The following is a 26500-nucleotide window of genomic DNA, read 5'->3' as shown; positions in this document are numbered from 1 at the left end:
GTGTTGTGTGCATTTTCTCATTCTTTCCCTCCATAGACTCAGCAGATAATCACTTTGTTGTTTTTATTGTTGCTCCTCAGGATGGAACACCATTTCAGGAATTTCTGCATCATTTACCTTTAACAAACAAGAACCTTCGCAGACAATCTGAAAGAAAGCACAGCATTTCAAAGTCCCTTTTTATATCACCCTCCCTCAACTGACAACCACAAACCTATACAAATAGCCTTGATAGGAGTACACCCTTTCAAAGTCCACTTATACATGACTGCCCTCCACAGACAACCGGTACCAAGCCAAGCCTGGAGGTTATGAGTATGAGGATGCCACCAACTACCCTCAGCCCCAGCAGGTCCTTCAAAGGTGGAAGACACCAGCAGATACACCCAGACCAGCACTCATGGAGAATTCACGCAAGGCCAAGCAGCTGAAGATACTGGGTGAGTGGTGGTGAGGGAGGGGAAGAAGGGCATGGAGGGGCATTTTTTTGGACAAGCTAAACACATTCATTAATCAGGATATAGAAGGAAATAACACAAAACATGACTCCAGTTAAGAGAAAGGTTTCAAGACATTTATCCCTTTTTCGGGGGGGCTAACTGTCTCAGATGTGCAAGGAAACTGGCAACTAAGTGGACCTTTTTTTTTTTATATCATATGTTGCTCTTCGCCAGTTTTTCTCTCTTACATAGAAGAACAATATGTAATACAGCACACTGAGTATTAACGCTTACCCTTCCACCTCTCCCTTCAGCATTCAAGACAGCATCAGACTGGGGCCAGGAGGAGGTTCAGTATGGGCAGGTGGTGGCTGTGGCTCTGGACTCTGCTGGTGATGTGGTGGTGTTCCACAGGGGGGAGAGATCCTGGGATGGCTCTACCTTCAAGGGCAACATCCTGAGGGACACAAGCAAGCCCATCAAGAGTCCTACATTGCTGCACCTCAGGAAGGATACTGGACACATCATTGACAAGTGGGGGGAAAATTTGTAAGTGTAATATCAAGTGGTGTGTATGCAGCAGTGTTTAGCATGATATGTAGGACTGTAAATGATAAGAATTTTGTTTATAACTACATTATTTGATACATTATTGGTTTGTGTAGTAATAATGATCTTTTTGTTAGTCTTTCATTATTGTGATTAATGTGGTAAGACTTTCTGGATAACAATGATTTCATTTATCACTTTATTAATGTGATGGAGTGTTTAGGAAGTTCTTCCTTTGAGACATCACTATTTAGTTTCTGAGAGATAAGAGTTTTGTTCATTGATTAATTACTGGAAGTGTGACAAAGTATTTTGCATCGCACACAGCTTCTTTGTCCCACACGGCCTCACGCTGGACAAGAACAATAACATCTGGGTTACTGATGTTGGCATGCATCAAGTCTTCAAGTTCCCTGCTGGCTACGGCAATGGCCAGCCTCTACTCTCTCTTGGCACAAGGTGAGCTGATGATGTAGTGGCAGGGACAATTTTTCTTCCATCTCCAAGTCCTACCTGCTCCAGAGAGGTAGTCAGGCTTTTGTAAGTGACTGTATCAGGTTAGAATTTTCCCAGTTGTACTTCTAATATACCACCATAAGCAATGCTTTCTCCTCTTTGTCAGGTTTGAGCCGGGAGACGATGACACACATTTCTGCAAGCCAACAGGCGTGGCAGTGATGACCAACGGTGAATTCTTTGTTTCTGACGGTTACTGCAATGCTCGAGTCATTAAGTACTCAGCCAATGGGAAAATACTGCACCAGTTTGGAAAGCAAACCAAATATAACTTTTTTGGTGAGTTGATTTTCTCTGTCAGTTGTACTTTTAATACTGATCTTCCTATGTTCCAGTAGAACTTCGAAAGTGAACAAGAAAGATATTTTGTTAATCTAGTTACAGTACTTTTAACAAGCCCAAACAGAAGTCATGGTTATTTTTTTTGTAATTATAAGATTGTAATGATAATTTAGCAATGGTTCTTCCTTTCCAATGTAAGATAGTGATGCATGAACTGTGGCAGATCCAGGAGGGGGATGGCAGAGGGGGCTGAATACCCCCCAAATTTTTATTTATTATGAGCAAAATTGTCTGTATATGATGCAAGGTAACAGGTAAGTAAGGGACAGTAAGGCTTTCTGAAAAGGCTAAATCAGATTCTGTGATTTACTGTGTCTTTAAATTAAATAATTTTATTTATTTGTGAGTGGTAGGGACGTAAGAGAATCTATAATTTCGGCCTTGGCACTATCAATAATAAATTAGTTACCCTGATATTAGAATTAGATAAAATATATTAATAAATTTTTACTGCTCTTATTACATAAAATTAGTTCTGCATATAGCCCTCAAGATTGCTAAGTTTTTTAAAAATTCTCGGTGGCTTATAGAGACCTCCCCAAACCCTCCCCCCACTAGCTGATAAGGCTCCCTTCTCTCGAAGCGGCTTGTCACCATTCTTAAAGGGTACAGGAATTCATGTTAGCTCCCTAAACTGGATCCCCGCTAAGAGAGAGAGAGAGAGAGAGAGAGAGAGAGAGAGAGGGAAGTGTAGGGGAGGGAAAACTCAAGTACAACAATCTTAACAGAGATATGATAGTTTATGATATTTTGATTTTGAATTTCCAGCTTTGCCTCTCTTGGGTATTGTCAATCTATGATGGCTTAATTAATATTCACTTATATATATTAAATTTTAATGACTGAGAGAACAGAAATAGAACAAATTATGTGGATCCTTTGTTTTGATAAAACTGTCTTGGGTGATTCAAACTCCTTTGTCTTGGTGATCACTGGTCAATGACTCAGACTCTCAGTGTTCCTTGAACTGTGATATTGGAAGGGTCTAAGGCAAGGGTCCTGGATTATTGAAGTATTTCCTTCATTAATGTGTAATATTTAACAATTTTTTCCACATACTCTCTGTTACGAGTAAAAGTTAATTCCAACAAGCAGTGGGAATGGCCAGAAAATGCAGACAAGATGAAAGAAGAAAGTGTTTTATTGAAAACATTTTATACAGTGAAGACAAAAATTGTTTGTGTATTAGTGTGCGGCTTCTTGATAAAGTAAGCTTCACTTTTTATACGTGTCTGAAGGCATCAGACAGGTATGAGAGTGTGGGAGGGGATGTGTTGGTGGCCGTGGGACCGTGTGCTGGGCGCAGTGGCAGGCCGGAGCAGATTTCAGTAGAAAATATGTATTACATACATATAACTTAACATTTCACAGCCATGAGTCGTCATTATAAAGTCTAGTCACCCCTCCCTAGCCTCCAGGACAGTATACCAGTGAATCAACACCAGTGGAAAATAAAAAACCCAGATGTAAACAAAAGGTCATCTCAGGCCACTCCGATTCATCTGCCATTATCTGCTTACTTTTCATTTATTACAAGCCAAACATGTCATAAGAGGAACTACCAGCCTATGCTTTCATATCATCCAATCAAATATATCTGCTGTTGCCTGGTGTCTGTATGGTGGAGGTTCTAAAATAAGCATAGCGGCATCCTTGTAGAGTGTCATTTAAATTATTATGACCCTGACCTGCCTATTGAGCCCTGAAGAAACTCTGCTCCAAGTCTACATCTCAGGCGAGTGCTATCCAAACAGCAGATGGTCGTCCCATATCGGATGCAGATGGGCAGATGGCTCGTTGGGCTGAGTAGTACTTTGAGCAGCTGTCCAAGTGGACATCTCCAAACTGCAGGGTTACAGATGCTGGATGCTGATCCACCCATTGACAAAACTGCACCCTCCATTGATGATGTCAAAGAGGCTGTGGCAAATTTGAGAGGTGGAAAGGCAGCTGGCATCTGTAACATCAGTGCAGAGCTGCTCAAAGCGGGGTGAGGCCATGATCTGTGGGTTGCATGCTGTATTGACTGCTGTATGGCATTCAGGTATCAATCCCCCTGACTAGAAAAAGGGATTGGTCATCCCTGTCTGGAAGGGGAAAGGGGACTGTCAGGACTGCAACAACTGCCGCAGTATAACACTGCTCAGCGTAACAGGCAAGGTACTTGCTCATTTGCTGTTGATGCATATCAGCAATCAGCTGGTGAAACACCAGAGACCTGAATAGTGTGGGTTCACGCCTGGTAAGTCAACAATTGACCGGATCCTAGCACTTCACGTACTGGTGGAGTGCTGACATGAGTTTCAATAAAGGATGCTGGCACCCTATGTCGATCTCAAGAAGGTGTTTGATTCAATGCATTGAGAGACACTCTGGGATCTTCTGCATCTCCGGGGGATTCCTGCAAGGATTATTGGTCTATTAACTGGCCTTTACTCCAGGACTGTGAGTGCTGTGAAGTGTGGAGGGGGTGTGTCCAGCTTCTTTCCTATGAATACAGGAATGAGGCAGGGATGCATGCTTGCTCCATCACTTTTCAACATTTGCATGGACTGGGCACTAAGCAGAGTTGTAGACCAAAGTCATTGTGGAGCATCTGTTGGCAATGCTGAGATTGCAGGTCTTGTTTTGTGCTGATGATGCAGTAATATTTGCTGAGTCACTGGAGATTCTGGTAATGGCTCTAAAGGCACTGCACAAAAGATGAAGCCCTTGGGACTTTAGGTTTTCTGGCCCAAGACCAAGGTTCAGGTGTTTGGAGGCTTATTGGATGAAACAGTACAGTCTGTCCATGCGTGTGGCGAGGACATTGAGATCTCAGAAAATTTCACATACCTTGGTAGTGTAGTGCCTAATGACGGTGGGTCAAGCCAGGAAGTTGTATGGTGGATTGGCCTGGCCCATGGTATTATGGACTCGCTCAACGCGAGTGTATTTGTTGTTGTTGGTACCGGTGCAGATGGACGAAGATTTAGATCTTGAAGTCGCTGGTGATCCCTTTCTTACTCTACAGTTGTGAGACATGGACACTGAAGACCGATCTGAAGAGGCGAATTGATGCCTTTGGTACTCGATGCTTTCGCAGGATCATGGGTTACTGCTGGGACGACTTTGTGTCAAATCAGCAATTGCTCTGTGAGACTGATTCAAGGCTGATTACCAGCATAGTCCGTCAAAGCTAGCTGCGACAATGTGGCCATGTGGCACGCTACCCGGAAGCCGATCCTGCATATTGAGTTGTCTCCAAAAGGGATAACCCAGCATGGAGGAGGCCAAGGGGACGTCCACAGAACTCATGGCTGCAGCAAGTCAATGCCTTTTGTTGGGAGTTACTTGACATGGGAATGGAATCCAGTCTACGTGCAGTATGTAAATATTCAATTTTTAAAATTATTTACGTATGTATTTAACAAGGCCTGTGACATCATGAGCTCCTGGCCAGGAAGCCATAGCCCGTGATGTCATCAGGCTGAGCACTCCCCTCCCACCCAGCTGGCTCTCTCCACCATATTTAACATAATAGACAAGGTTTTCAAGGTCTCTGCAGGTGTTTCTAGAGATAGGTGTGGACTAGTAATGGTAACAGGAGTATAAGGAGTAGGTAAGAAAGGAGAAATAATGGAAGAGGAGGATAAATAAAAGAGAAGGAGGCTGATCTCTCTTTGTCATATTTAGCGTAATATACAATGTTTTCAAGGTGTCTGCGAGTGTTTTTTAGGGGCAGATGTGTTATAGTAGTGGTTGCAGAAGTGTGATGAGTAGGAAGGAAAGGAGAAAAAAAAGAGGAGGAGGAGGAAAGCCGGTGCACCGGTCTCTTTTCATCATATTTAGCATAATATACAATGTTTTCAAGGTGTCTGAGTGTTTCTAGGGGCAGGTGTATGTTAGTAGTGATAGTAGGAGCGTGAGGAGTAGGAAAGAAAAGAGAAAGACAAAGACAAAGAGAAGGAGAAATTTAGGAGGAGAAGGAAAGCTGGTGCCGGTTTCCCTTTGTCATATTTAGCATAATGTACAATGCAGGTGTTTGTAGGTGTTTTTAGGAGCAGATGTGTACTATTAGTGCTAGCAGGAGTGGGGTGGAGGAGGAGGAGGAGAAGAACAAAAGCCATGTTGGGCTCTCTAGTTTAGTTCTCCCCCTCCCCCAGTGCAAAATTGCAAATTTTTGTCATGGATCTGCCACTGTGTATGAGAACCTAACTAATGATTTCTGTGGCCTTTGTAAACATTCCTGATTAAAGAGCAAAGTATTGAAAAGCATAGAGCAAGATCATTTATATCAAATTTCAAAACATAATTAAATTTGCATTCATTCTTGCAGGACTAAGTAATCTGTGATCTCTTCAGATGTGAGTAGTTTGCCTGCCCCCGGGACTTTCAACATCCCTCATGCCCTCACACTGGCTGACAACGAGGGGGAGGTGTGTGTGGCTGACCGGGAAAATGGCAGGGTGCAGTGCTTCACCACCACGCTGGGGAAGTTTGCCAGACAATTCAAGTTTGATGCCTGGGGGAAGCGCCTCTTCTCTGTCGCCTACAGTCCTGCTAATGGTGAGTCAGTGAGTGGTCCTGTGAGGTAATGAAATAACGTAGTATGTAGTTGAAGTCTTATTTTCCTGTCCTTTTTTTTTCTGTTTCTTGTTATTTGTATGGTCACAAAACACTGGAACAAGAAAAGAGAGGAAAAATTACCCATCCATATACATGTCTTGAGTTTGATTAGTAAATAAATCAGTATATATACGTGTCTGTTTCCAGGTGGGAAGATCTTTGCCGTCAATGGGCCATCTTTACTCGGCACACAGAAACTGAAGGTGTATGAAGTGGACTACACATCAGGTGAACTTATGGGAGCCTTCAGTCCAAAGAATGAGGTAATAGTGATGGCTGTTCTTCTTAATTGCCTGTATTGTGTCTCCGTCAGTATGTATATATGTATTCCCACAAACTTTTCCTCATTAAGAGCTCAAGAATATATATATATATATATATATATATATATATATATATATATATATATATATATATATATATATATATATATATATATATATATATATGTATATATATATTTATAGTAACAAAAATAATCTTTGTAAATTCACCTCCATCCTTCAATTTGCCTCACAGGAATAGTCCAAGGTGCATATGTATTTACTTATCTTTATCTCTCTCCTTCATGTAGCCTTTAGAAGTGCCTGCCTTCAGACCAACAAATCCTTGATAGATTGTTCCTCCCTGCAGGGCCTGAGCAACCCTCACGATGTGGTGGTCTCCCCTGATGGCCGAGAAGTGTATGTGGCTGAGATTGGCCCAAACAATGTGTGGAGGTTTGTGAATGGTGAGTTGAGTGACAGTAAGCTCCAGTGTCAGGCTTGCAATAAATTAATTTATTTCATACTGAGCTAATACAACTTAATCTAAATTTATGTAACCTTCATTATGATATCTTGGTGTGAAGTTTGCCTTATACTAACCTCATTAAATGTTTACTTATTTAATACAAGCTAAGCTAACACAGCCTAATGTAAGCTAACTTAATGTAGCCATTGTTTTTATATCCTGGTCTGAAGATTGGCTTGCAGCATGTCAACAAACAGTAGACTTTTATAGTAAGGTTTTTATTTCATTACACTATTATTATGTTTCTAAATGTCAACAAACAAACAAACAAGGTGTGTGTGTGTGTGTGTGTGTGTGTGTGTGTGTGTGTGTATTACAGTAGTGATATAGTAAGTGTGTATGAGTGAGTGAGGCTGCTTTGACTAATGAGTGCCCTGTGTGTTGTGTCTCAGAGGACGGCTCTCCGCCCCGCAAGGCCCCAACACCCTCCCTCTTTCAGCGCATCACCAATTTCCTTACCTCAATTCTTAACATGTTTTGAATCCATCATATTTAAGTCAGCACCTGTATATTCTTGGCTTGGCAAATCACTGTGTTCCTGGCAGCAACAAAAAACAATTAATTACCAGTCCTATCTTCTTGTGTGTGAGTGTGTTCCAAGTGGATTGGAAAGGTTTCAAATCACATCCTCTAGTTTATCAAAAATATTTATTGAAGTATTTATTGTATAGTTAGGACACGTGAGTGGCATTGTTGTGTATGTAAATAATCACCACATTTATTATTTTTTATTTTTCTCATTATAATTTTATGTGTGAGATGGTTGTACTTACTTGAAATTGTCCAATGTGTTCATATTGATGTCCAGAAGTTATCAGTAGTGACTGTATGTTGAGATTCTGTTTGACTTTTGACTGCTACACTTCCTTTTTATTTATTTATTATTATTATTATTTTATTTATTTATTTATTTATTTATTTATTTATTTTATTTATTTATTTATTTTTATTTATTTAATTTTTTTTTTGAGAGGCACAATGACTGTATGGAAGAAAATGTAACTTTATTATGCTGTACAAATTACATTATTGTATTTGCTGTTACTTTGTTGTAGAGCATTAGTAGTAGTAACTGTAGTAATAGTAGTAGTAGTATCTGTATAAGAACATTGTGGTGTCCTGATGGGTATGTGACCAAAGAGATTAGTTAACATATAATAAAGAAAAATGTAATGATTTGACTGTGACTACTAAACATTACCTGACTGACTGTGAGGAACATCAGACCATTACATCCTTTTTTGCAACAATTTGAAGGTAAGATGACTCTGATGTGATATTATTGACATTTGTGATTGGTTATAAAATAATTTTTTACATATTTGCTGCTCAGAGTAAATACTAATGTAAGATTTATCCAGCATCCTCACTCATTCATCCCCTTCACTAGTAAGCTCTGGAATTCCCTGTCTGTTTGCTTTTTTCCCCCTTAATGTTCCTATGACTTACCTCTCAGGACATGACTAAAAGCATCTTTGGAATTAGATTGGTTTGGTTTACTTCTTGGAAAACACATTTTCTAACTATCTTTCTTGGGTAAAGGTACAATAGTTAGATTTGTCTTTAGGGGCTGCTGTGGTACATTAGAACCACACAGGCTTTGGAGGCCAAGGTCTCTAAGGGCACAGGTTCAAGTCCTGGCCACAGTCTGAGTGTAGGAGTGACTTACTTATTCAGGCTAACTGTTCACTAATGGGTATGCTTTCAGATAGGATGTCTCCTTTAGCTTGTAAATTCCTGTGAAAAGCCCATATTGTAATATATATATATATATATATATATATATATATATATATATATATATATATATATATATATATATATATATATATATATATATATATATATATATATATATATATATATATATATATATATATATATATATATATATATATATATATATATATATATATATATATATATATATGTGTGTGTGTGTGTATGTATGTATGTATAATTTTATTTTCAGTTGCTTTACTTTTTCAGACTCTGGGATCAAGAGGGAAGTGAAGCCCACCAATGTGACAAAGTTAAGCCCAGTACTGGTGAAGGCAGAAGGAAGAATGGATGGTGAGTCCAAAGAGGACAATTTTTGCTTGTACAGGAAACTTAGAGCTGTTGATAAGCATAAACATTCCTGAAGCTTCTTGCTGTTTTATTGATATTTGCCCTTGTTCTGAAACTTTTCATCTCTATTTCTTCTCAGCATCAGCCAAGGCAGAAAGAACATCTCTGTTGTACATTGCCAATTGGTCATCAGCCGGAGTGTCAACGGTGGTGCTGGGGCTGCTGACGATCCCAGTAATTGTCCTCACGGCGCTCACCCTCATCATCCGTGCCCGCAGGACAGGTGGGTGTTGCCTTGTGCCTAGAGCTGTGTCATAGGAGGGAGTGCTAGGGGCTGGGCAGTGGAAGTAGAGGGCAGAGGAGTACAGTGTGAGAAGTCCAAGTTGGAAAGTATGATTTAAACCAGTAAGGAGTGAATGTTAGGACTGGAAAAGAAATTATTATTATTACTAGCACCATTAGTATTTTTTTTTTTTATCTATTGTAGGTCATCTCAAGATGCGGAACAAGAGCAATGGGTCGCTGGGGTCACTGCTACGGCACTCTGGGAAACATGACACGGGCCTGAATATCGGCTCCCTCATCAACAAGCACCATGGCTTTGAGAAGGTGGCCACTGAGGACTTGGACGGCCCTGACTCTGGTGATTCAGATGTTGAGGAGTTTTCCCAAGTTGCAAGTAGAGCCTAAGATGATTGTGTGTGTCAGTGATTCTTTCTTGTTTCATTGTGTACAGCTAAATGGTTTTATGAAAGGAGAAAAGGGTTCATGTGATGACCAGACACCTTAGCTTCATTTTGGAGTGTGTTATAGTAAGTACATTAGGTTAGGTTGAATTATCATCAAGATCTGTTTAACCCAATTTATCCTAACTGAGCATGATGTATCCTAACTTCACTTAACACATCCCAAAAACACTTAGGATGGCTGGTCTATAGGTAATGAAAACAAAGGCCAAAAATAAGAGCATAGATACACACATATATATATATATATATATAGAAGAATGCAAAGTGCATTTTAAGTTATTGATTGGTGCATGATATAAAGACATTACTCTTCTAAACTCCAGGTGGCTATATGATGTGATATGGAAAGTCTTCTGTTTATTTATTCTATCAGTCTCTGTCTGGTGCCTGTTCCTAAGATAGCTGCAATACAATTATTCCCTGCCTTGCTTCCATCCCTGCATGCAATAATCTTCTCATTCTCCTTTTCACCTTCTAACAAACTCCATGCATAATTTGTCTTTACTTTCCTTCCCTGCATGTTTTAATCCTCTCATTCTTTTATGTCCCTTCCTCTTACATAACATACTTCATATATTTCTGTCTTACATTTCCCCTTGCATGTTGTAATCCTCTCATTTTCCTATTTTTTCTTATTTTTACATGCTTCATAAGCTCCTATCCTTAATTTTCTTCCTTGCATATTCTGACACTTTTATCCTTCTATTAATTTTTTCCCATACTCCAACACTCTTTTTCCCTTTTACTGAAGTTCATTCTCACATACCACCATGTCTACCACACTTCTACACAGTCTTTTAGTCATCTTGCTTCTTGCTGTCCTTCTTACAAGGTCAGACCACTTCAAGATGATGTGTGTGTATGGGTGTGTGTGTGTAACCCTCTAAACACTCCATCTTTCACCTTTATTGGATCTGCTAAACAACTTGTCATTACTTATTACTTCTTGCCCACCACCACAGAGATTTATCTAATAGTTATTTCATCTGCTTGCATGCTTGACTTTTCCCTTGTCCTTCATTCCTCCCCCAGTCTTACTATTCACTGACAGACAGTTTCTGAAGAGTGATACTGATCTTTTACTACAAAAACCTGCATCAGGTTGTTCATTTGCTGCTGAGGAAAATATTTCTTCAAGCTTTCACAAGATAATCAAGAATCATTAATGATAATCCTGAGCTGAGTAATTTTATATCCTTGGTAAACAAACTGCCCAAGTGATTTCTAGATTGTGTATTTTATTTGCTTATATCTGGTAAATCTGCCTTTGTCATGCCCAAGACTAAATAGTTTGAGATTTTTCTCAACTTTTCTATCTTTTATGTGAAATTCAAGAAAATTTCCCTTAGAAAATTAAATGAAATGTAAGACTTGGGCAGTTATTTATGAAGGCAATTTTTGTACATTACATCTTGCATGTGAACTAAGCTGGATTATTATTTAGTGAAATGATATGTATTACACTGACAGTGTTATCAATTTTTGACTTCTCTCAATTTTGTAAGATATATATAATCTGTGTGTGTGTGTGTGTGTGTGTGTGTTCGTGTGTTCGTGTGTGCATGTGTGCGTGCGTGCGTGTGTCCGTGCATGCATGCGTGTGCATCATATATACATGTTTTTACAGCAAGCCAAATAGCATTTCTCTGTACATTATTTACAGTAGTAGTACTAGCTGCAGACTTACAGTGATGGGTGATATATCAGATACAGGACATTATAGTCACTTATATGTGAAGCATATATGAGCGTACTGGGCTTGGTGGCGGCAGACAGTAGTATTACACATATATATATTGACATGTATATATATGTTCTGCAGTGTTGGCTGTGGAAGCTGTGACCTGTGGGATGGAACAAAGAAACTGCCAAGAGATTTAGATTTCTTTAAAATACTTTATTTTGTCTTTTCTTTTGGGTAAGTTTTTCATATGTTGTCTTTCTATTTTCATCTTATTGCTCCCTTGAGTTAGATTACCTTTTGAAGATGGCTGGACTTTTGATTCTTAGTCGCTGCCCTTCCCAACCTTTGCTCATTACTTTATAACAAGTCCTGACGTAATAATCTGGACAGGTATTACAAGTCCTGAATGCATTCTCTGGCTGGCCATGGCAGCAGGACCATCTCCTTGCCTGCTACTCAGACTTTTAATTGATGTTTTATAGAGTGGTATTCAGGAAGATGAGCCTTTACCTTGTGCAAAAAATCATGCATTTCCATGTGCATAAATTGAATGTGTGACTCCTGAAGTGGCTGCAGCAGTCCACTCATCAAATAACTGTCCATCCCTTACTTACAAACAGTGGCTGATTGAACAGGAGTGTTTTATCAGGAGGAATATCTCTTAATAAAGACACCACTGCCATACACAACTCTTGCCAGCACAGTCAGGGCCACAACATACACCTTAACCCAGGATGTCTACACTTCCATGACCAGCACTGTGTGTATATTTATGATGTACAAACAGCTGTATTATTTCATAGGTGTTGCTGTCACTTTATATATGCATTCATTCCTCTTCACTAAATATATATATAGACTAGGCAGTTTCAGGTAGGTACTGGATGTGTATATAGGGTAACATATACTTGTCATAAGGCCGGTGTTCAGTAGACACCTGAACATAATAACAGTACTACAGTTTTGAGTATGAGGGAGGATGTAAAGTGTGTGTGTGTGTGTGTGTGTGTGTGTGTGTGTGTGTGTGTGTGTGTGTGTGTGTGTGTGTGTAGATTTACTGAAAAGTGTCCAGTCCTCCCTTGCAATATTCCAGAAACAACAATTTCTATTTTCATTCCTATTAATAATATGTTTAGTTAAAATAGTATTGTGTGCTACATGCTGTGTAATTAATATTTTGTACTGTATTTATTTTTATATAAACCAAGTATTATTGTCAAAGGTTTTAATTGATATTTAATGATCATTATGCTCACAGGTTGTGTCACTTTCAATAAATAAAATACAATGGTATTTAGCCAAACCATTTTTCCGTTATCATCTACAAAAAATGTACATGCCAGAATTTGTTGTAATTATTTTTATAAGATATATTTTTGTAGAGCATAATTCCCTTCAATTTTTATAATGGAGTACTGATATTTTGGAACACTGAGGAAGGTGATTCATGAAAATAGGTAACTTGGTGAAACAGGTTTGTGTAGAGGAGGGGTCCTGGGAACACAGCAGGAGGCTGACTGATAGACACACACCCAGTCAGACATGTGCCCAATCATCACTGTAACCTGTGTTGCCTGCCACAAGTTTGCCATTCATGGACATATGAAAAGTTTTTTTTTTTTTCTTCATATGGTAACACTACTACTCTGGTTACAGTGAAGAGTGGAAGGCAGATAGTACTTTATATGTCACTGTATGTAGTGCTAGTGTTTATGGTACTTGAATAAGCAACATACATATTCCTGTGTTCCTTTGCTATGCTACTAAGTTAACTGATCAGTGACTTATCCCTTTGAAGAATTGAGTGCACTGCATAATACAAGACTGATGTACTAATCTTTGAACAGCCTTCACCTTATCCTTATTTCATCATCTTTGCTCCTTACAATTTCTTGTTGTGATTCTCTCCTGTTTGTTTCATTACTTTGTTCTCTCCTCACTTTTCACTTCACTTTTCATTCCTAACTATTTTATCAGTTTTCTTGCATAGTGGCATGAAAACCTTCTCATGCCACCATAGTTACCTGAATACTTTTGTTAATTAAGAGTCAACTCCTTAGAAATAATGGTGTCAAGTTTAATTTACCATTGTAATGATTTGTGTTGTGGTTTTATTATGTCCATATAATTATTTATTTATCTGTATATATTCATTATCTTTTTGTTTATTATATTTTTATTAGAAGATAGATTAGTGTTGTAATATATAAATTTTATTTATTTGAAATCCTATCAGATTTAATAAAGAGAGTTAAGATATTTATTGAGGTAAATATATAAAGTTTGATTTAAGGAGAGACTGTAACATTGAGTTTTATATATGTTAATTTTAAAAAAAAAATTTTTTTATTCCAAATAGCACTTTGACAATCTTCACTTTGTCTACACATCCTCATCACACCTAGGCAAGCATGAGCTCACTCACCCATACACAATGTAGAATGTAATAGAGTGTTCCTTGGATCACGCTTAGCAAATGCTTCTTTTCGCTCTTATTGCCACAAGATGATGTAAATTTGTTTTTTTGTATTGCTACTGGATATTGGGTTAGTTTTTGTATTACTCCACACATAGTTAGTGGTCATTCACACCTTGATGTTTTTAAGAATATAATGCACAAATTTGCTAGATATCTTTTACAAAGAGTATTAGGTTTGTGTAAATGTTCTCTTGCATTCTAAAATTTTTTAATTGTCCTGTCCACAGCAAAGTTTGTTATTTTCTAGCACATGCATTCTGTTAGTACTTTATGTTCTGGCAGTCACTACTATTTTTGATTACTTGAATGTTCCACAATTGTCCAGTTGTTCTGTCTTCAGCAATGTACCTACTTTTTCTTTTTACATTCTTTACAACACATTTATAAGCTGACAAATATAGACTATTTTATATACACTAAACTGAATCTTTATCCCAATTACTCATATCAAGTGGATGTGATGTCTCTTTGTGTGCACCAGCAAAAATAATTAGATGCTCTTGTTTTATATATATATATATATATATATATATATATATATATATATATATATATATATATATATATATATATATATATATATATATAATATGATTCTCTCTCTCTCTCTCTCTCTCTCTCTCTCTCTCTCTCTCTCTCGTAACCTACGTGTACGTCTATATAACAACATGATGAACATCATGTTAGTCATTATGTAATTATCTTTAGTAGCTAGCTAATCTATCTAGTCTTCTTAGCAGGTCTATTCTATTATCTTTGGCTAGTAATCTTTGTAATTTAGTTTTGCAAGTCGTCTATGTAATTATCTTGCCTGTCCACTATAGACCACATACGAAAGAATTACATATACCACATACGTAAGAATTACATGTACCACATACGAAAGATTAACATAGACCACATACGAAAGATTAACATAGACCACATACGAAAGGGAATTACATAGACCACATACGAAAAGGAATTACATAGACCATATACGAAAGAACTACAAAGACAACATACGAAAGGGAATTAGACCACATACGAAAGAGCTATGTAGTATAACATGTACGACTTGCAAGACTGAATTACATAAATTACTAGCGAGAGTTAAATAGGTTGCTAAAGAGGACGCTTGATGCATCGCAATATAAAAATTAAAGAAAACAGTACAGTAATGGATAAAGAAACATGTAAATCTCTCTCTCTCTCTCTGCGTGGAAAACTCGTCATAAAATTTCATTCTCCTCAATTATTCTTTCTCATTTTAGTATCTTAGATAAGACCATATGACCATACGAGTTTTCTTCCGAATATAAAGTATGTCTACTGAAAAATGAAAATAATGAAAACAATAATCCTCCATTCTTTCAGATCTCAGCGAGCAGATGTAAAGAGAAACATTATATAGACGAAAGATGGATGCGAGCTGATAAAGAAAAATAAGAAACGAGAGTAGAGAACAGTATTTAGAGTAAAATATTGTCATGATTTTCATAATCCCTATTTATCATTCTTACGTCAAGGAGAGATGTATGATAAATAGAAAGGGAGGAAAGTTTTTGTCATATTCCACCATAAATTCCAATATTCTTCATCCCTCTAATTTCCCTTCACTTGTTTAGCCTGAACAAGATCTCATTTATATATACTGTCAAAAAATAGACATGTTTTCCTTTCAAATAGAGCCAGTAAATTAGAATATGACCAATTCCCTTCAATCTGCCGCTAGACAACACGTGTGCCCGCTCTGGCTATAGGATCCCCAAGCCTGAACACTGATGCTACCAAACCCTCTATACTCCCTCATCTGATCCCCCAACACCTCGCCGTTGTCGGTTTGAATGCTACATGTAAAGCTTTCTGGCAGTCCGTGAGTCCGGGCGTGTGAGTCTTTACACTAATACAGAGAAGAAAACCGAAACAAACTTCGAGTAGCAGTAACAGTTCTTGTCGACATGGCTGAATTTCTTCCTCAGGTGAGTGTGTGCCTAGCGATACTGACGGAGGGATGCAGCAGGCTAGGGTGAAGTCTTGGTTTAATGTTTCCTATCGCTGGTGGTGTGGAATTTATCTCTATCAATGACTGGTGGGACAATGCTGCTAAAATGACAATGTGATCGGTGTTTCTTGGGGTGATTTAAGGCGAGGAAAGTCGATTATGTCACCCCGGTCTGTACTCTGAGCTCCCGGTGTTCTGTTTCATGAAGGGGTGATGGTGAGAGGCTGTGCTATGCTGCCTCGCCGCTCCCAGCCACCATAAGGCAACGGTGACACTCGTTGGTCTTATCTCTAATACATCTCAATATTGTAAGAATGTATCTGAAAACATCGTCTCGAGGGATCTTTCTTGGTGAGTGTGTGGTGGTGAATGGTGCTGGTTGTCTCCCTGCCGTCATGTAAGGATGATGTTGCTTCTTGTTTTAATGTTGCTCATCTCCTGACAACTTGATATCATGGAAGTTTATCGAAATTTCTGCTCTCTTTGGGGTCTTTTTTGATAGGTGGGTTGATGTTAGAGTGAATGAATTTGCCTTGTCTTCCCCTAACAACATAAAGAAAAGGTGCTATTAACTTTTTCAATACTGGGACACAGTTTTTACCATGAGTTTTCTGTATGAGAAGACCATTTTATTGTCATTAGGAAGGGTCTATGGAGGTCAGAAGATTAATAGCCAGTCTTCTCTATTTTGATCCCCCACATAGGTTTCTGAAGCTGTATAGAATCACCAAGTGCTAAACAGAATGAATATGGAAACACGTCATATGGTGGTCAGAAGATTAGTGGCCACAGTGTTCTTTATTTTGATCCCCACATAGGTTTCTGAAGCTGTATAGAATCACCAAGTAGTAAACAGAATGAATATGGAAACACGTCATGGCACTCGGGGGAGGTGGGGTTACCTAACTCACCTAGCAGGGCCTTACCAAGACTGAGGGACAGACAGGCTCAGCAGCTAACAGACCAATACTCTTAATTTGACCAACAGGCAGCACTAATTACTAGGCATGATAATGATTGACTGCATGAGTGTATCTTTCAATTATAGGAAAAAATGAAAAAAAAGTATCAAAGAAATGTACTGTGTCATGGGTTTCCTCCTTGGCAGTCACCTCTCATGACTTATTTACCTCTCCTTTTTATCAATTTCTCAGTGTTTGTATGCCCCCTCCATTCTGAAACATTTAATTTTTTTTTTCTTAGTCTTAATTTGCGAAAGGTGTGGCAAAAGGCTGCCCTCAGATGGCTTAATTGTTTAATGTGTGAGAGATTAAAAAGGATTATGGTGTGATAATATTTAGTTAGGATAAGGATAAGTGTGATTGGGGAGAGGTTAATGAGGAAAGGATTAGATATATCGTTGTTTCAGACAATAGATTAGATTAGGTTAGATGGGAGATGATTCCACTCATAAATGTTGTGGAGAAAGAATGTTTCATATGTTTATCTCAGTCCAGGTTGATATGTTGCTTGCTTCTTCAGGTGGAGTCGTACAAGGGGACGGTGAAGGAAATGGCAGAGGAGTTAGTGAAGAAAAAGTTCCCTGAGCGCATCATACACTTTAACAAGCTGCTGGAGGAATCACCATTCCTATGTGAAAACCTTGAAACTGTTCATTCAGACCTCAAGATTCCCGTACCTGAACCCATTGTGGTAAACAAGTAAGTGTGTCTGTGAGTGTGTTGTGGGGATGATGGCGGTGATTCCTGTATCCGTAGTTTTGTTATTATCATCATTATCATGATTATTGTTGATTATTGTGAATGCCCTTGGTCAGCCATGACGGAGACCCTCCTGGGAAGAAGCGAAAGATGCCTGACGGTGCCGAGGACGCTGTGACAGGTGCCAAGGTGTTTGTTCTTCCCTCCGGCTCTGTGCCCATCAACTCACACATCACCCAGATGGTGGACACCATCAAACCTCTCATCTGCCAGCTGGTGGAGGAAGCCAACCTGGTGAGCACATGTTTACTGTTTACTGCTTGATTTTTGCTACAACTTCTCTGCAATAATTGTTGAGGAATTATTTGCAGCATGAAATAAGGGAAAGAATGCTTGGACCATGGCATCTGCAGCATGATTTGATTATATTACATTAGCTATAGTATTAGAGAATACTAGACAAAGAAAAAATATATGTATTTCAGAGAAAACTAATAGATTTTTAGGGACTTAAAATTGCAGCAGATCTTTAGCTTGTTACCTTTGAGTATTTCTGACATGAAAATGCATACAATAAACTTTGCATCACCATCATTAAAGCAAGTAGGAGATTCACAAAAATCCTAGTGAGAGGAGAAGCCGCACACACACACACACACACACACACACACACACACACACACACACACACACACACACACACAGAACCTTCACCAACACCACCTTCATTCACTCCTGATGGGCCAAGCAAGGCATGGGACTTGCATCATCAGAATAAGAGCCAGTAACACTTTTTTTTCAAAAGTGTTACTGCGCACAATGACATTCTGCCACACACAGAAAATAAATAGCATGACAGAGAGCAAACTATTACAGCAGCATATGTAAACTTGTAAAGGGATCTGTTGTTTGAGTCATGGGTCTGCCAGCCAGACTGTTCAGTGATTGGCTGCTGGCTAGATGTGGCTCGACATCACTGCCCTGCTGCCCCTTTCCTGCCACCTGGGGTTGGACTCTTCTCTTGTGCCCAGCCATCAGTAGAAATGAGGGAGCACACAGTCTTGTTGACATCTACTGTCATTAGATAGAAGAAGGATGAAAATACTATATGTATTGAATTGAGTTTGAGCAAATGGTTGACATTTCTTGTTATGTGTGGCACTTTAATGGAAGCATTAATGGCATGTGGTGCGGATGAAATGACTTGTAAATACTTGATTCCTTCCCCAGTTAAAAATGTGGATATCGTTTCTCATCCCCAAAATTGAGGATGGCAACAACTTCGGGGTCAGTATTCAGGAGGAGACACTTGGGGAGATTCGCACAGTGGAGTCTGAGGCGGCCTCATTCTTTGACCAAATATCCCGGTACTACATGACTCGGGCCAAGCTGGTGTCCAAGGTGGGTCTCGGGTCAGACACCAAGATCACTGTCCCCACCTACTTTTTTGTATCGTGTATATCTTTTTTTCACCATTTTCCTGGAGTGAGTGTTGATGCCAGATACAATTTCCCCTCAGTTAAGTTTGTGTCTCTTCCATACTTCTCTGTGACTCTCATCCTTTTACTCTGCCACAATTGCATCCCTCCATGTCACTTTCCAGGGGATCAAACAAAAACATAAAATAAAATTATCGTGATGAAGCATAATAAGATTGGCGCATTCCTCCATCTGGCCATACATTGCAGGTGGCTAAGTACCCACACATTGACGACTACCGGCGAACAGTGGTGGAGCTGGACGAGAAGGAGTATTTGTCGTTACGCATCACTCTCTCTGAGATCCGGAACCACTATGCCACGCTGCACGACATGATCACCAAGAACATGGAGAAGATCAAGAAACCACGCTCCACCAACTCCATTGAAGCTATGTACTGAGGGACCATCCACGCATCTATGCCTCCACCCACAACACCCACCATCGTTCTCCACTAGCCTAGCCTTGTCTCCTCCTCTTCCTCCCCACAACGCCAACAACAACAACAGTCACTCTTGTAATGAATATCTGGAGGATCTTGAGGATGTTTTGAATATTTTCCCAGTTTGGAACGAGGGAGCACAGCCACCTTTATGCTACACTCTCCTCCCTCAGGCCCCTCCTCTTTATTTTCAAGGCTAGAATGAGAATGTTTGGAAGAATTTGAGGGTTTTTAAGTGTTTTTGGGTGTGGTATGAGAAAGCAAGGCTGTCCTCATGCTGCCTCATACTGACTCATCCTCCATCATCCCCTTTGTCTTTATTTCCAGGGCTAGAGATTGCGAGAGATAGAGTGAGAGATAGAGAAAGAGAAGGTTCTTTCTTGCAGGCTGTGTGATGTTACATTACCACTATAGATATTCTCGTCTCCAAACAGTATTCCCATGAGCATTACTCTGTGTTGTTAATGCTTACAAATTTTACCAGTTATTTTTTACAAATTGGACTTTTTGGCAGTACGACTGTGTTTGCACTGTTATTTATTGAAAGTATAAGCTGAGGAAGGAAAGTCAGATTTGTTTGTTGTGTATGGTATTAGTTTGTTTACTGGTCTGTCTGTCTGCCTGCCTGTCTGTCTGTGTCTGTGTGTCCTGTTGATGCTGGTATACAACGGGAGGATGCAGTGGTCATATGGAAATGGCTTTTTGTGGAGATACCTAAATAAATTTGATATTTAAATTCCCATCTATACTTAATTCTAAGCCTCAGCTCCTGGTGGGTGGTGGGGTGGTCCGCAAAACTTTCCCCCCTGCCCCTGTCCCGTTTAGAGATGTATTCCAGTCCATTCGTCTGGCGATTGTTGCAAGATGGCAGAGGAGGTGGCAAACGGGGGTTGCCACCTCAAAAATGGGAGAGATCACCACTTCCATTCTCCCTGACTGGACATACACCCATATTCGCGACCGCTGTAAACAGATTGTATTAGCGGCTTAGAATTGGTCACATGTATCTTACACAAAGATATTTGTTGACCAGGGACCCTCAACCCTACTGTGATGACTGCCTGGTGCCGCTCACCGTGCGGCACCTTCTGGTCAAGTGCCCTAGTTTTATTGATTTACGACACCACTACCTCTACCGGTGTTGTGGTAGAGATAGCGGTGTCTATTATCTCTCTAAGGTCCTTGGACCAGCATGCCTGTCCCCTGGCCATCATGTCTTTAGGTACTTGGGGCAAGCTGGCCTTCTCCCCAAACTGTGACTTATATTTTATGTGTATTTTAATGTTTTATTTACTTTAATTGTATTTTAAGATAGTTTTAATTTCAGTTTTTAATTGCTTTTAGTTTTTTAGTTTTTAATTGCTTTTAGTTAGTTTTTTTTTTACGGTATCTTTTTAACATATTGTAGTGGCGCCAGATGACCATAGATGTTGCGGCGCCTTACCCAAAATCCAATCCAATCCAATCCGCAAAACTTTCCATTGTGGACAGTGGGACTAAGAGTGTGTTAGATGTGTACAGCACTGGTATTGGTGCTGTCTGGGCCACCTTGTATGGAATTGCTGACCTGGTATGAAGGTGGATGTACATGCATACACATGTTATTTCATTTTATTGGGTAGGTGTGTGAGAATGACTTTGTGAGTGAATGAGAGAGTGGATATTGCTCTGGCTAACTCCAGTATCCTTATCCTTGACCATGCTTCTGCCTCTTAACTCAAGTCTCAACTCTTCCCATCCTTGATTCCTGTCTCATTTCTCTAGTGTGAGGTAACAAGTGAAGCTGCACCAGTATTATTACACTCTTGTCACCACATATATCAAAATATGATTTAACAATTAAAGAATTCTTTCCACGTGTGTGTGTGTGTGTGTGTGTGTGTGATTCAGCTGGATTGAGAGGCTGTCAGTGTGTGGCAGGGCAATGAAGGCTTCCCAAAATCCACAAGAGGTTGGTGGTCAGTGCTTGCTTTACTGGCGACATGCAGGACATGTCTTGGTCACCTACGGTCTCTACATCAGTGTTTCAGTGTTGCCATGATGCCCTTGACCCTAACACTGTTATTTGACACATCCCTCCCAATCATCAACCACTCCAGCATATTTTTACTCATTTTACAACCACCTCCATTGATTGCACTGACTAGAAATTCCAAGTCGTAATTTTTTTTTTTTTCTTTGCTTATAAAGACTCCTTACATTAATTTTAATGGTGTGATTAGTGATAAACTGCAGTGAAGGAATCAGAGGACTCACACATCTGGGACAGTTGCACATTCTTAACCTTTCCTTTACAATGTGGAAGAAATTGGAGGAATGTGGAAGATATACTGGAGATTATGGTGAACTCTAGAATTCCATCTTTTCTTGTTTCTCCATTTTCCCTTGACTTATTAGGAGTGTGGAAGATACACTAGTAATCACAATGTACTCTGGAATTATATCTATAGTTTCTCAAGATTCCCAAGACTTTGTATTTCATGAATGGGAAGAAAATGGTCCACAATTATAGTGGTTGATGACTGGAATAGACTGAGTTGTTAGTAAGAAAGACACTGTACTTACTTGAATACATTACTGCTACTACTACTACTACTACTACTACTGGTTGAGGAGAGGAAAAGAAAGGAAGGGAAAGGAAAAGGAAGATGAAAGGGTGGAGGACGTAAAGGAAGAGAAGAATCAGGTGAGAAAGGGGAAGAGAACAGAAAGGAAAGGAAGAGGAAAAAGATGCGGAAAAGAAGGAAAATTATAGAGGAGGAAAGCAGGGAAAGGAGAGACAGGACAGAGGAAGAGGAGGAGGTTTGGCAGATCAATGAAGTTTCCTGGCGCCAGAAAGTCGTAGGAGGAGGAGGAGGAGAGGAGGGAGGGAGGATAACTGGATGCCGACGATTCTACCCTCCTCCTCCTCCACTTTGCCTTCTCTCCCTCCTCCTCCGGTTTCCCTGCTCTCCTACCTTCCCCGTCCCCTCCTCCTCCTCCTCCTCTTCCTCCTTTTCCTCTGCTAAGTCTCATTTATTATGGCATTATTTTCCTTCTTTTCTTCTCATGCCCATCCCCACCCATCCCCCTAATCCCCAACCCTCACCCCGCCCTCTCTCTCTCTCTCTCTCTGGCGCCAAGGTAGTGGTGGTGGTGGAGTTAGAGGAGAAAAAACGGATGCTTAGAGCAACACATCAAGGAAAGATTGGGAGAGTGGGAATGGACTGGGAAATATGGCTCGGGAAACCATCAGATATACGCTTATGTATGTCGGGCTGACACACACACACACACACACACACACACGGAAAGAGACAGATAGATAGATCAAAAGATATACCGATGGATAAAACAGATAGATAGATAGATATATATAGTTTATTGACTACAAACTGGTTATAAATTACACACACACAAATAAATGCTGACTCTCTCTCTCTCTCTCTCTCTCTCTCTCTCTCTCTCTCTCTCTCTCTCTCTAAGGAAAGATCATTAGAGTGTGAAGAGGCAAAACAGAGAGTGTGTGAAAGTAAGAAAGAATGGGAGAGGTGAGAGAACACACACACACACACACACACACAGTTTAGGTCATAGGGTGTGTGTGTGTGTGTGTGTGTGTGTGTGTGTGTGTGTGTTTATAGTCTCATTCCTTCTCGGATTTTACCATCATTATTTCTTTTTTGCACATTCTTTTATTTATTCTTTATTGCACGTATATAATATATGTGCATTTCTTAGTATTTATGTAAGAGGTTATTCTTATAATTCCTTATTTTATCTATAGTAACCGTCAATACCTGTAATTTTCCACGTTATCTTTGTTTTCAAATATTATGGCTTTGTAAATATAGCGAAGACATTTTTGGGACAATTTTGTAAGATATTTCCATTATTCCCTCATTCTGTAAACACCATGAATGCGTCGCTTCGTTGCTCATTTTTTATATTTAGTTATTTATTCAGAAGTAAATGTCAGCTATCTCTCGTTTCAGATCCTCCCCCTTCCCTCCTCTCTTCTCTCTATCCCTCTCCCAAAGCTGGACTCCCTCTTCTCCCATTAGCTCATCATTCATCCTCCCTCTCTCTCTTTCTCCCTCATTTACATACATATGTATAGAGCTTCGCTGAATTATGAAGTATGATTTATATATATATATATATATATATATATATATATATATATATATATATATATATATATATATATATATATATATATAGAGAGAGAGAGAGAGAGAGAGAGAGAGAGAGAGAGAGAGAGAGAGCTGCGTTTTTTAATGCCCCTACGGCTAGACCTCGCCTTAAGGCAGGCTTAAGCAAAACCTGGGACAATGGAAAACGGGCCTGCTAGACCTTCGATCACGTGACCAGTCACCAGCTGACAGATGACAACAATAAAGATGGCAGACGAACAGGAAGTGCAAGATATGCTGCAGCTTTGTAACTTATCTTTCCTCCATAACATAACATAACATAACATAAATAATAGGATAGCAAAGGGCCACCAGGGCCCATCTAGGTTATCCTGTATCAGTCGCACAGCGACCTCGTCATCAGTACTTAAAGTTACACTTACAAGTACACAATACATTATATACTAATTCTAAATATTTGGCCCATTAACAGGGTAAGTCCTGCAGCGAAATCCTCTACAATTTGTGGTCCCCATACATGGGGATCATGTCTTGTTTAACTATAGTAAATTTCTTATAAAAACTATCATGCAGCGCTATACATAATTATAAATCTAATAAATTTAAGTGCTTATCTAATCTGTTTTTAAACATTGTCAAACTAGTGCTATTTACAACCGTCTCTGGCAATGCATTCCAGAAGTCTACCACCCTATGACTAAAGAAATATTTTCTTATATCTAACCTGCAGCCTTGCTTTCTAATCTTCCTGCCATGATTTCTAGTCCTACTTCCCTCCTCTAAGGTAAAGAAAGATCTCACATCTATGTAGTTTGTATCTGAGAACATTTTAAATATCCCCTCTTATACATCTCCTCTCAAATGAAAACATGTTTAATGCCTTTAATCTATCTCTATACTCCAGGCGCTTCAAAGCTGGTATCATCCTAGTTGCTATCTTTCCTCCCTGCATCAACAGTCCAGTCCATCATGTTTCCAGACTTGCCAGAGATACCAGAAGATACTGAAACAGCATTCAGTTTGGTGCAGAACTATCAACAGCAGCTAATGGAACATTCATTCGTCATGTCTTATCATTTGTTTATTTACATGTGACGTCACAACTGGCTAGCGGAAAGTCGAGCCTGCTCTGCAGCTGGCTTGAGTTTGGCCGGCCCTGCCTTAAGGCGGGCTACGCTCTGGCTCAAGTTTGGGGGACATGAAAGAACACAAAATGACGTCAGCCTTAAGCCAGGCTTAAGGCTGCCTTAAGCGTGGACTATCAAAAACGCGGGTTTAACGAAAAGTGATATATGACTTGACTCAATCAATAAAAAGCGCACAGGTATACCATACATAGCGTGTTCCCAAAGCATTGGACAGAAGCAGGTTATCCATGCATCACCGATCAAGGCGGACTTCACCAACAGTTCCAAGCCTCGTCGGTCTGGTGCAAAATATATCAACCATTGTCCTATTCCCAGTACATAGGACAGAAGGTTACTCATGGCAAAACTTTATCAACAGTTGCGAGCCTTCAACGCTGACTTCCCTCCTGCTTTCCTTCCCTCGCTACAGGACAGCTGAGCACGTGCGTGTGGGATTGTGGGTGCCAGCTGATGCTCGTCTGTCAAGTGAATGCTCCCTCAGGTTCCGACTGCCTTCCTATATTACATTGGTGTTTTCTGTATGACTTTTTGCTATTAATATTTTGGAATATCATAACATCACCAATCAATTAATATATGATGACAAGAAAATAAAAAAAGGTGGACCACCGCGCTGACAACGCCTACGTCACAGTGGCGTGGCTGCGTGATGGTGATGACAGATGAGCAGTGTCAGAGGTAGACGTTGGTGAGTTGTAGAAACTGAAAACAAGTCATTGTTCATCTCTTTGGTGAGTAGAACCTTCTCACTCCACCTCCTTCCTGTGCTCACCAGTTAGTCCTTTAGGTGATGTAAAGCATCGGGCACATTAGTCATTCTGAGTGTTTTGAAGGCTAGGCTACTATACTATTTAGTTGCTATTGGCTTGTTATCGACAGTGCATTTTATGTTGCACTATCACTAGAATCACTAGAATATTCTCGAAAACAGTAGTTCAGGCTCAGACGCTGATTCTGAAGCGTGTTCTTTCTTGTGATGTGTGTTTAAAGGAATGGATGTTATTGATATAATAGTGTTGATATAGAATCATTGTCGGCCAAGGTTGGTGGCCATCCTGAAATGTTGAGTTCTTAGCTCTCATCATCTGTACTAAACATTCTTCATAGTACCCTTTCAAATTGGCATTGTTACTCTTCACGTGTGTGTGTGTGTGTGTGTGTGTGTGTGTGTGTGTGTGTGTGTGTGTGTGTGTGTGTGTGTGTGTGTGGTTTGGCCGAAATTGGGTTTGGGGGACCATGGATGTGCAGCGTTCAGCTACACGCCGCGGCAAGTGCCAGGGCCGCCACCCCGACAGGCGGGACACAACCTCCGACTAACACCATGTACCAGTACCCACTCACTGATGGAGGGACAGGGCCGCGGGTGTGAGGAGATAGCCCAGCCTTTTCAGCTCCGCCCTTGTGTGTGTGCGTGTGTGTGT

General features: G+C 39.8%; 2 protein-coding genes across 6 annotated transcripts in view; both read left to right on the top strand.

Annotated features, from left to right (window-relative positions):
* The window catches only part of LOC123506128 (peptidyl-glycine alpha-amidating monooxygenase B-like), a 33180-nt gene extending 18535 nt beyond the window's left edge, over positions 1-14645 (top strand). For 4 of the 5 annotated variants that reach the window (XM_045258022.1, XM_045258020.1, XM_045258021.1 and 1 more), the window contains 10 exons: positions 282-440; positions 755-989; positions 1317-1448; positions 1612-1784; positions 6192-6395; positions 6603-6718; positions 7089-7185; positions 9237-9320; positions 9457-9600; positions 9805-14645. In XM_045258022.1, coding sequence (XP_045113957.1) covers positions 282-440; positions 755-989; positions 1317-1448; positions 1612-1784; positions 6192-6395; positions 6603-6718; positions 7089-7185; positions 9237-9320; positions 9457-9600; positions 9805-10007 — 1547 coding nt within the window. In that variant the 3' untranslated portion in view covers positions 10008-14645. Of the gene's footprint in view, positions 1-281; positions 441-754; positions 990-1316; positions 1449-1611; positions 1785-6191; positions 6396-6602; positions 6719-7088; positions 7186-7639; positions 8422-9236; positions 9321-9456; positions 9601-9804 lie in introns of those variants that run through there. The other variant, XM_045258023.1, reaches the window with a different exon arrangement.
* A 1395-nt stretch (positions 14646-16040) lies between these two features.
* On the top strand, positions 16041-20531 carry LOC123506226 (proteasome activator complex subunit 3-like). Its single transcript, XM_045258154.1, has 5 exons — positions 16041-16190; positions 17696-17874; positions 17991-18168; positions 19105-19275; positions 19563-20531. Exons 1-5 carry the CDS (start codon positions 16170-16172, stop codon positions 19752-19754), a joined length of 741 nt encoding a protein of 246 aa, XP_045114089.1. The 5' UTR covers positions 16041-16169; the 3' UTR covers positions 19755-20531.
* The last annotated feature ends 5969 nt before the right edge of the window (positions 20532-26500 follow it).

The sequence above is a fragment of the Portunus trituberculatus genome, chromosome 19 (genome assembly GCF_017591435.1).
Source record: "Portunus trituberculatus isolate SZX2019 chromosome 19, ASM1759143v1, whole genome shotgun sequence".
Taxonomy (NCBI): Eukaryota; Metazoa; Arthropoda; class Malacostraca; order Decapoda; family Portunidae; genus Portunus; species Portunus trituberculatus.
Note: the sequence above shows the minus strand (reverse complement) of the source record. Positions and strands in the feature narration are given on the sequence as shown.